The sequence below is a fragment of the Cololabis saira genome, chromosome 4 (genome assembly GCF_033807715.1).
Source record: "Cololabis saira isolate AMF1-May2022 chromosome 4, fColSai1.1, whole genome shotgun sequence".
NCBI lineage: Eukaryota > Metazoa > Chordata > Actinopteri > Beloniformes > Belonidae > Cololabis > Cololabis saira.
Genome location: NC_084590.1, coordinates 19,061,673 through 19,073,642, shown reverse-complemented (window position 1 = coordinate 19,073,642; position 11,970 = coordinate 19,061,673). Strand labels below are relative to the sequence as shown.

Below are 11,970 nucleotides of genomic sequence, written 5' to 3'. Positions count from 1 at the left end.
GGCAATTCTGGTATCATGGCTGTGTCTATTATTTGTTGGTAGAAGTTGCATAAACAAGAAGCCAGGTTTGCGTAATATACAGATATTTTTTAAAAACATAATAAGGCTGCATGCTAGTCGATCCTCCACCATCATCCAAGACAGCTCAGCATGCATACTCTCAACATTGCTTCTGATAGAGCAGCGGAGAGCAAGGCGTGCCGCTCTGTTCTGAGTGAGCTGGAGTTTTACAAGTGCTTGTTTGGAGGCACAGGACCAAACTGTTGAGCAGTAGTCAAGATGAGACAAAACTAGAGATTGAATTAATAATTTGATAGTTGTTTCATTCAGCAGATAGGTGCTTCTTCTAATATTAGAGATGTTTCTACTCATTTTAGACACAATATTATTAATATGAGAAGACCAAGATAATGTTTCATCGACAGTCACTCCCAACAGTTTGGCTTTTTTGACCTGTTCAATGGCAACACCTTGCACAGAAATACACAACTTAGGATCAGACCTCAGGGCATGTTTAGAAATAACAATACATTTAGTTTTCATGACATTTAGTTTTAGTTTGTTCTCTATACCCAGTTAGAAACCAGCATCAACTCTTGTTGTAGCGACTTGTTAGCAGATTCAATATTATCTGCGGAGACATATATTTTTATCTATTTATTTATTTCTGCTTGTATTTTTAATTACGTCAGTTTTGGTCCTCCATTAATTATATCTTACCGTATATGACGGTTTTCTTGATGTGTCATTACGTTTGTTATCCACTAGATGGCAACATGACTTCAATATCCTGTCCAGGGACACTGGCGAGTTGAACGCGCTTCTGCATTTTTTTTCTTTCTATAATCTCTGTAAAGTTATCTTTTGTTAATTTGTCCTGATATTAGCAGGTCTAAATATCCATTGAAAATGAGTCACAAGAGCTCCAAGAGTAAATTATGCATGAAATGTATTTCATTAAAATACAGAGCTGCTAAATAGGCTAAAGCATTTGCTGAATAAGTTAAAAATATATTTTGTACAAAGACCACTGTCAGACTCATCAACCCTGACATTAAGTTAAGTGAATAAGCTACAAAAAATATAGTGACCGTAACCATAGTAACCTATAGTGAATCTCTAGTAAAGTTTTGCTTTAGCTGCACTGTCATGTGATTTTATGAGAGTGATGTCACATTTTTAGCTTTCCTTACTGTATCATTAAATGTAGCACTGCATGCTCCGAGTGAGTTGAAGCAAAGCTTTTAAATCCTTAAAATATGTGAGATGTGGATCTAACATCTTCATGAAGTTTCATAACCCTATATTTATACATCCAATGTTTGTAGGAATCCTCAAACAACTGTTTGTGCTACAGAAGTCACAATTTTATGGAACCTAAATGATTAAAGTGAATATCAAGTAGATAACATTTCTGTTTTCTGTTTCTGTCACTCTATTTCTTATTTTGAAAATGAAATAGTGATTTATTCTTGCTATTAACATAGATATAGATATATATAGATAAATAAGATATGGATCTTATGTATTTATTGCAGCTGATTTTAGTTCTTTGTGAAAAAATGTGACTGTTTAAATAAATCAATTACATGTCTATTGAACAACACAATTCGTTTCATCCAGCTTTTCTTTGCTTTTTCATATCTTTTGTGGTATTATTTTGGGACTTGTATGAATACCCTAAATTATGATTGAGACTTTTTCTCGGGGCACCAGGTATCCCGGATAAGGAAAAGACCTGAAAACACAAAAGGTGCAACACACCTCTTCTTATTTAGATGATTTTGTCTGAAAATATCTTAGACATTTCTAGAATCTCCAAAGACGATTTAATGTGCCAAACAATTAACAGTAAGTTGGATGTGTTAAGGGGGAAATAAACCCTGGATTCCTTTAAATACAAAATAAGATGTGTGGTTGTTTCAGATGATTAATGGCCTATGTGATATAAAAACTGAGAATATTATTCGTATTAGAGTCTAAATTTAAGACAAGGTTACGATTTATTGTCTATATATTATATATATATATATATATATATATATATATATATATATATATATATATATATATATATATATATATATATATATATATATATATATATATATATATATATATATACAGGGGCGAAAATCCCGGGGGGGACAGGGGGGACAAGTCCCCCCCATTAGTAAAGCTGTCCCCCCCTAGAATAATTTGAGACAGAATTAATAATTTTGGAACAATGCAGTAGTATTTAGTAGTGATGCACCAAAATGAAAATGTGTGGCCGAAACCGAAATCGAAAATAATAATAAACAGTAAAATCTCATTACACTTAAAACAAGAGTCATCACCAGAAAAATAACTTGTTATTTGACAATGTTCACCTGTTTCAAGTAAATTTTCACTTGAAATAATTAGAAAAATCTGCCAGTGGGACAAGATTTATCTTATAAGCAAAACAATCTTGTTCCACTGGCAGATTTTTCTACTTATTTTAAGTGAAAATCTACTTGAAACAAGTGAAAATTGTTGTTGTTTTTTTCCAGTGATGAGTCTTGTTTTAAGTGTATAATGAGATTTTTTTTAACTAAAAATGAGACATTTTAACTAGAAATAAGACAAATATTCTTGTTAAGATTTTGATGATGTGCAGCTGATCCCTGATGTTGTGGCTGCACTCCTGTGTTCTTAAAAAGACTTGAGCGAAGTCCGTGTGTTTGTATTTACCTCCTTGATCGCCAGCCTCCCCCCCTGCTTCCCCTGCCGGATCGGCGGCTCTGACACCCGGATCGCGGCTCTGCTTGAAAACAAACTGCGGCCGCGGCTCCGATTACACGCGCTGGATCGATGCGCTGCAGGGTGTCGCGTTGCTCGCAGGGCGGAGGACCGCTGCGAGGCCGATCCCTATCATAATCACACTTCCCCCCTCTTATCACTTACCTTCTGAATAAAACATCTGCCTTCCTGCTCACGGACCCCTCCCCAAACAAAAAGAAAAGAAACGAGTGAAAGTAACACAGGAAGAGTGCGCGATGATGACACACAACAATTGAACTTTCCAAAAGTTGGGCCGCTGCCGGGGATCTATGTCCCAGGATGCTGCAGCTAAGTTTCATTGTTGAGATGTGTCATTTGACCCAAAACAACCTTTGGATGTCCCTCCGAATGTGCCACCCGAGGTTTGGGCTCTTTTCATTTTCAGCAGGATCAGCTGCTATACGCAAATACACATTTTACAAAGTTATTTAGAATGATTAATTATATTTACAGTTTTTTTTTAAGGGAAGGCAAGTTTATTTATAATAGCACACTTCAACACAAGGTAATTGAATGTGGTTTACATCGACATTAAAAGCGGCAAGACATAATTAGACGGTAAATAACAAATAAAATTAAATAAAATTATGAGAAAAGAAGGTAAAATAATAAAAAGCACAAGTTGCTGATTTAAGAGTATGCTTAAATAACAAATAAATGAAATAAAATGATAAGAAAAGAGGTAAAATAATAAAAAGCACAAGCACAAAAATAAGGGCAGTAGAGTACAGCAGGTAAGTATTTAATTTAAGATTAACTTCAGTAAACAGTAATGTTTTTAGGCCTGATTTAAAGGAGCTGACAGTTGCAGCAGACCTCAGGTCTACAGGAAGTTTGTTCCACCGGTGAGGAGCAGAATAACTGAACGCTGCCTCACCTTGCTTGGTTCTGGTTCTTGGGAACCACAACAAACCAGATCCAGATGAACCTCAGGGGTCTGGGAGCTTCATAGGAACCAACAGATCAACCATGTATTTTGGTCCAAGACCATTCAGTGCTTTGTAGACCAGCAGTAAGATTTTAAACTCTATCCTTTGACTCACTGGAAGCCAGTGTAGTGATTTCATGACCGGTGTAATATGGTCCATTTTCCTGGTTGTTGTAAGGACTCTGGCGGCAGCGTTCTGGATCAGCTGCAGCTGCCTGATAGATTTCTTGTTAAGGCCTGTAAAGATGCCATTGTAATAATCCAACCTACTGAAAATGAATGCATGAATACGTTCTTCCATGTCTTGTTTAGACAGAATCCCCTTAATTCTAGCAATGTTTTTCAGGTGGTAATAGGCAGATTTAGTGATAAACTTTAGATGGCTATTTAAGTTCAGGTCTCAGTCAATAATTACACCAAGATTTCTGGCTTGATTCGTAGCTGTCAATGACATGGAGCCAAGGTGAGCGCTGATCTTTTCCCTTTCATTTTTAGGGCCAAAAATGATAACCTCTGTCTTTTCTGCATTTAGCTGGAGAAAATTCCGGCACATCCACTCATTGATTTGATGAATACAGTTACTCAATGAGAATAGGGGACTGCAGTCATGTGGTGACACTGAAATATAGAGTTGTGTGTCATCGGCATAAGTATGGTAGGAAATGTCATGATGTTCCATAATCTGAGCTAGGGGTAGCATATAGATGTTGAATAGAAGCGGTCTGAGAATGGACCCTTGAGGAACCCCACATGTGATCTTGGTTCTCTCAAACTCATGGTTTCCAATTGACACAAAAAAGGCCCTATCTTGCAAGTAAGATTTGAACCATTGAAGCACAGTGCCGGTAAGTCCCACCCACTTTTCCAGTCTGCTGAGTTTTTTTAAAGAGCCTCAACCACTAGAGTTGTTGTTCTGGTAAAGTTCAATGACTTCAAAAAGCCTATTTAGTTTCCCATTCTCCTCAAGGTACAACAGGAAATACCTGAATCCAATTATCTTAAACCCAAATAGAACTCAGTTTTAATTAATATCATTACAAACATCTGTTCGGGAAAGTCACCCTAAAAATACTTGAAATGTGCCTGGTTCTCAGGAGGGTCACGAAACACTGACTTCTGCCAGTAGAGTCCTTTTGTTGTGAGCATTTTGGGACTTTGTTTTTTGTAAGCTGCATAGGGTCTTGAGATGGACTTTTTCTTTGGCTGATGTCAGTTGTCAGACAAATGGCCAATAACTGAATATGTGATTAATTAGCCAACTGCCAATTTGTCTACCTCTTAATTTTACCTTTGGTTCTTCTGTTTGTATCCTAATAAAAAGACTGGAAAATGAATATGGGTAATTATTTAAGACCTGCAGGCGTACACATATGTGGACGTCACATATTTTGTTGTTTAAATCATCATTTGTTAATTCCTTAACGGGCCCAAACAAACAAAAGAAGAAATTTCACCGGGTCTTGCTGGGTTACACAAAAGTGAACCTGATTTATCCCCACATTCAAACACAATCAGCTTTGGAAGATTTTGGTCGATTTCTAAACTGCACTCTCCTCCACCTACACGCAGGACTTCCACAGACACAGGTGACCCACATGTTTGCATCTACGTTTGAATTTAAAACAAAGTTCTGCTTTCTGTTTGTGTTGTGTCTCATTTACACATTGTGCATCATTTCATAACACTTTGTGTGCATTTATCTGTGGTTGTTTTGTGACCAAGCTGGCCTCCATTTTTTGGCCCTTCAGACAGATGCATGTTTCTGTCCCTTCTTTGCAACTTTATATCTCACACTTTTTTTCACATGCTTATGCTGTTCCTTTTACAGCTAATCTCAGTTTTTTGTTTCAGTTTGCCCTCTTTGTGGCATTTATCTCACATCTCCTCCTGAAGGGATCTAATTTTGTATTATTTTGTGGCCTGCCATGACTTGTGTGTGCATGTCATTATGGCTATTTTTCATTTTGGTGCCGCCGTTTTCCCTTTTTAAAAATGTGTTTGTTTTGAGGCTATTACTCCATGGATGGATGGATGGATGGATGGATGGATCGGAATATTTTATTAGACAAGAGTATAATAACAGATTCAGGGCCTGTACTTTACAGGCCTCTTCAGAAAATTATCACTGCATAGCTTTTGACACCTATTTTTGACATACAGGTCCATTCTTGCAGTTTGAAATGTGACATGCGTGGAAAGTAGCCATTTCCCCCAGAGATTACATAAATATGAAAAGGAACATTCGGCATATTCTGCAATATTGTAGATATAAAGAGAGGACTTGTACTGTAACAATACCAAATATCTTTTTTATCAGTCAGGTTTTTTCTTCTTCAGATATAAACTTAGCACAAAAAGTAGGGGAATTTGTGTTTGAAAGAGTATTTCAACAATGCTTCTTGGCAATCATTTTGATACTTTACTTTGAGACAAGTGCAGTCATTTTGTTGGCACTGTGTGTATGGCACGCTACTGAGACTCCTGTTTGATAAACTTCAATCATCCAATCCACCAAACAAAAGTCAAAGTTGTTTGGCTTTGGCAGGGAAGATGTGACAAATTTTTCATGGGAACAACCACCGTACTCAGCTCTGCTGCTCATCCCACAAGTGCATGTTCCTTACAAATGTGTGACCATTTAGAAGGGAAATAAACAGGCATTTCAACAGATTTATTGCCAAGAAACATTGTTACAAGAGATACATAATCTACCAAACTCAAATTTCCTCACTTTTTGTGCTTAGATTAGTTCAGTAAGCAAGTTCAGTGGAGCACTGAACTGGCTCACTGATGTGAGCCCTTGTGTCCAATATCACCTTTAGCACCTCTGCTAAAGTGACTTCTTGAATGTTTGAGGAGCAGCAGCTGGAAAGCAGAAACGATGTTCCACAGGCGGTTTAGGACACGCAACAGCTGCTTATGTGACCAACACGAAGACTTAAATCAGCATGATTTAAGTCCTGCCCTGCCTCGGGCCGCCTCACCTGAGAGCTGTAAATTAGTGGCTAAAGATGTTTTCTCACACTGAAGCTCCACAGGTGGTACGGCCTGATGGACACATCAGAGTTGAGTGTTATGTAAGGAATGAGACATCAGACTTAAAAATGTAATGCCCTAACACTGCAGCAGAGAGAAACACTGGAGGTACGTGTAAGTGAATTCATTTACATACATTAATCTTTTAGTACTTTTTTGAGAAAAAACATGAAGTCATTTGAACATAGTACATCATGGTGCTGGGAAACATTGAACCAGTTTAAACGAGCTTCCCTTGTACGGTAGCTGCTGATGAGAATGAGGTTCAGTGTCGTGGACCTCATTCAACAGAAGAGTCTTTCTTCTGGCAACCCTCCCGAACCGGCCGTAACTGTTCAGTGTTTCACATGCTCATAGAGGCTTGTAAGGTCTGAGGCGGAGGTGCTACAACATCCACTCCTGGTTAGCAACCGTCTTCAATAACTTGTACTTATGAATAATCTTTTTCACTGAAGATCTTTTAATCAGTTTTTAATTTCATGTGCAGCAACAATTCTTTCTCCAAGACCACTATTTGTCTTTACCTGTTTGGCACTGTTAACACGAGTGCTCCAGAACAGCAAAACACCCAAATCTTTGCTTTTAAAAAGGGTTTTCACACATTTATGATCAGTTCATCATGGTTGATGAACAGCTCCTTGCTCAAACTTTCCGTCTTCAGTCCTGTGGAAGCAGCAAATGAGTACTTGGTGTTGCCAAAGTGACTTTTTAAAATTTTAATTAAATAACAGCAGTTTTTTTTAAAAGGAGAAGAAAAAAATAAAGTTACTGTTGTTACAGCCTAGGTAACCTGTAGATACACTCAAAATGTAAAGTCTACAGATAAAACGAGAGGGGAAATAAAGATCCTTTTAGAAATGAACAGGAATTGAGTGTCAAAAACCATAAAACACATTCATTTCCACTTGAGGAATAAATCTGAGAGGGCCAGAGCGCAGAGGTTAGATGCCAACGGCTCAAAAGAAGTAATGTGACACTCACTGTTGAGCTATTAAGACAATTAACAAAGTGGTCTGGAGGGGCTGAGCGGCAGAGAGGAACAGTTTGAAATGAAGAGATGAGGGTGTGAAGTGACAGTCAGCACATCTGGTCTCATCAATAATGCAGTGGACCTTTAAACGGCAGTTTGTCACATATTGAGCGCTTCTGACTGAAATCAAGCCTGACACCCAAGAAGCTGTCAGGGGAGAGTGAAAGGGTGTCGGGGATGAGGGTGAAAGGAGGAGGAAGGAAAGAATATCCGAGACAAAATAACTTCTCCAAGGTGTTCTTATATACGTTTGGTTCAGTGAGCACTGCACGAGAGACAGGAAATACTGTGATTAATCATTAATAGTAAACTAACCTAAAGATTAAAGATGATGATGGGGAAGATACAAGCAGACACATGCAACGCTTTTGGATCTATTCATTTTATTATTAAAATGAAAAAGACAGACAATGCAAAAGAAAACATATCAGCCTGACTGTCTATAAGAAACACTGTTGACAATGTTTTCCATCTCAATAGCAAGCACGGTGATCCCACAACAAATATCAAAACAACAAAGTAAAACAAAAATCTCCAAAATCCAAATTGTAAAAAGGAAAGAAAAAAACTTAGCCACTCAGCTGGGTCACATTTAAAGAGTTCATTTTCCTGAGATCAGAGGATTTCTAAGCACAACGATGACAGAGTCTCCCCTGAGGAACATTTTAGAAATGTAACGGTCTTTATTCACGGGTTTAGACTTCTTCTTTCCCTTTCCACTTTTGGGAACCTCCGTCCACATCTCCTTCACATTCTCCAAGACCATGTTGCAATGCCTGAAACGACAGCAAGGACACAGCTCGTAAAAATATAACTAACAAAAAGACGGTTTATGTTATTACACACATATACACACATATATATATATACATATATATATTATGATGTAACACAAACAGTTAGAGGTCGCTGGTTTAATGCAATAAGTTCTTGATATCAGTATGTTTTTTTTTATCTTAATTTTATTCGTGCATAATTGTATTGCTCGTAACCTTCTCTTAAAACTTTATTCTTTTTTAATTACACATCAGTTCCAAAGTGCTGGTTTTGAATGCAAATCAGATTAGTAAATTAGTGCATCAGAGACTACTGAATGAATAAATAAATAAGCCCTATAGATCAGTGTCAAGAAACTCAAACTTTGAGTAAAACTAGTAAATTAAAAGTTTAGAGGCCTTATGTCCAGCCATCACCACGTGACAGCTCTAGCAATGTAAAAAGTGTAAGGAGACTTGTAGACTTTGTGCAGAAGCATCATCAAATGATATGTGCTACACCCCTTTTTAGGCCTTTTGAGCCCACACGTAGCCTGAAGTGGAAAGCTGGCACAAAAAATAAATAAACCAATTTTACAGATTGTCGATGATCCCTGTCACAGTCCTAATAACGTTCGATATCATCGTAAGTGTTTCTCTTGCAAAATCTCGCAATAAGCAGGAGTCTGCGGAGCTGGTGCCATAGTATACCCCTCAAAGTACCTTCAAATGTTGGCACAGAAGCAAAAAATGTGCACTCACCCATGACTGTCTTCACAGACTACAAACGGTGTTTTCACAAACATTAATTTCTTGCACAAGTGCAGCAGAATTAGAATTCTTCATTTTCAAAAAAGCTGGTTCCAGACAGCTTTTTGTGTTCCCTGTTCCCCAACTATATCCCATTTAATATTAAATGTTATAAAACAGTACGATATTGCAACAAAGATGAAATGATATGGTGGCTATGACAAACATGGCCTCCAGTAAAAATTCACACAGTCCTATTTGCTTAGATTAGAATGAGATTTTGGAAGTCTAATTTGCTTTTAGTGATGTAAACTTCCCCCGTTATCCCATTCTCTGTGCAACTGTAAGCTCGACTACACAGTGCAGACTTTTCCCCCAATTCTTCAAATCAAGAGCACGCTGACAGAAATCTACTGCGGGTAAAACACTTTACTTGATTACTTCACGCAAGCAAATTTAATGAAAAGAAATAATGCATTTTTAACCTAATTTTGTATAACAGTATTGTTACCACAAAACAGGTATGGTCAGATAAATTCTGACTTGCATGAGCAATTATTAGCTCCAATATTATTCTTGTTTTGCCATCTCATTGCAACATGATATATATACATTTCATAACACATATTTAGAAGAACACAAAAACAACCCTGAAAAGTATAATCCAGTCTAAACTCATGTCTTTTCAGTAATAAGTGGGTACATTGAGTGGGTACCTGTCAAAAGCTTTCACTCTTCCAAGCAGCTTCTTATTGTTGCGACAGTTGATGAGGACTTGCGTGTTGTTCTTGACCGACTGGGTGAGCACCGAGAGGGGCCCGGTGTTGAACTCCTCCTCCTCCCGTTTCTGCAGCTCTTCGGGAGTCATCTCTGACTTTGGTTTTGTTAACAGACTCCTGGAAATTAAACCAAATGATCATTGAGTTAACAAAGAATTGACTTCACAAAGAAACATGCAGGTAAAAATGTGCGTGTGTTATCCATCTCTATCACAATGAATGAATGAATACTTTATTACAGACTCAAAAGGTTCCATATAAAATACATAGAAATTACAGGTCACACATTAAAATACATGCAAACATCTGTTCCAATGTTTCCATAGTCCAGACGTGAACCTTGTATCACTTTGTTTGATGTTAGTGAATGCAGTTATTAGACACTTTTCTGACTCATGGAGTCGACACATAAATTTAAACAAAATTCCTCAGCAGAGCATGGAAGGTGAACATAACAATTAACAAATAAAGTGCTTGCACTTGTCCATCTTGGAAGCTTAAGGAGGATCCTGAACGCATCATTACAGGACTGTCTCAGAAAATTTGAATATTGTGATTCTCTGTAATGCAATTACAAAAACAAAAATGTCATACATTCTGGATTCATTACAAATCAACTGAAATATTGCAAGCCTTTTATTATTTTAATATTGCTGATCATGGCTTACAGCTTAAGAAAACTCAAATATCCTATCAAAAAAAATTAGAATATTCTGGGAATCTTAATCTTAAACTGTAAACCATGATCAGCAATATTAAAATAAAAAACGGCTTGCAATATTTCAGTTGATTTGTAATGAATCCAGAATGTATGACATTTTTGTTTTTGTAATTGCATTACAGAAAGTAAATTATCACAATATTCAAATTTTCTGAGACAGTCCTGTATATGCTACCTGCAACTTCTTTAGTGTCAATATGACACGGCTGCACTTCTGCTAAATAGAAATATTAAATAATAATTAAAAAACATATGTTAAATAGAAACCCATCGTGCATTATAGTCGTATCTGTGATGCTTATATTTTTATACAAATTATGATTAAATACTAACAAAACGCATATTGTCCCGGGACGGCAACTAATGAGCAAACGTGGAACAAAAAAGGCAATAAATACCACTAATACACGAAAAGAAAACGCACGAAGTATCGTATTGTTAAACAAAGAAGATAATAGTTTTATTGTGAATATTAAAACATCTCTTTGTTTCTCATTAGCAGTTAGCATGTCTCTATCACTGCTGAGCCAGACTCCACACTAACTCCATTTCGCTTTTCAGACGTATTTGGCAGTTGCGGTGCCGCCACTGGAGCGAAGTTAGTAACTAAAATTACACTAATGTAAGAAACCGCAACACAAGAACTCGTGCGAACGGGACCAGGCTAACTGGATTAGCTTCCTCTTCAGAGCAAAACCCCGCCGTTCAGCTGCTCAACCTGCGAGACCAGAGACAGAGCTAAACACTGGAGAATTATCCAACATACTAACATGGTTTGTTGTCGATGAAAACAGCGTTTTGAGGCGGTGATGAACGCGTGTGCTCCGTCTTCGTCAGAGAAACGAGTGTGTTTGGAAACTACTTCCGGGTCATGCTCAGCGCGCTCCTCGGTGTGGTTATCACTTCCGGGTGAGTGGAGAAGAAAAAGAAGAAGAAAACTGTGTTTCCGTGAAAGGTGTCAAATTGTGGAATTGCTGTGATAAGGATTTAAGAATGTGTACCTCAATTTATGTTTTCAAAAAAATGTTTAAATATAAATATAAAACGATAAACAGTTATAAAGAAATCTGTTAATTATGTTGGTATAGCCTATTATAGATTAACATGAAAATAGCACCACTATATACCCCTTTTTGCATTATTGGTATTACAATTTTTATATAACA

The 11,970-nt window shown here is 37.2% G+C and overlaps 1 protein-coding gene across 1 annotated transcript; it reads right to left on the bottom strand.

The window, feature by feature from the left end:
* Positions 1 to 8,165: 8,165 nt before the first annotated feature.
* snrpd2 (small nuclear ribonucleoprotein D2 polypeptide) lies at positions 8,166 to 11,684 on the bottom strand. The gene is made up of 3 exons (XM_061720262.1): positions 11,575 to 11,684; positions 10,021 to 10,200; positions 8,166 to 8,575 (listed from the first exon to the last, which is right to left on the bottom strand). Coding segments are annotated over exons 1-3 (357 nt in total). The 5' UTR covers positions 11,577 to 11,684; the 3' UTR covers positions 8,166 to 8,400.
* Positions 11,685 to 11,970: the final 286 nt, after the last annotated feature.

Excerpts from the sequence above, each read along its gene's own strand:
- snrpd2 (XM_061720262.1), bottom strand. Across the intron at positions 8,576-10,020 it reads AGAGTGAAAGCTTTTGACAG|GCATTGCAACATGGTCTTGG; the intron begins GTACCCACTCAA and ends CTGTCGTTTCAG.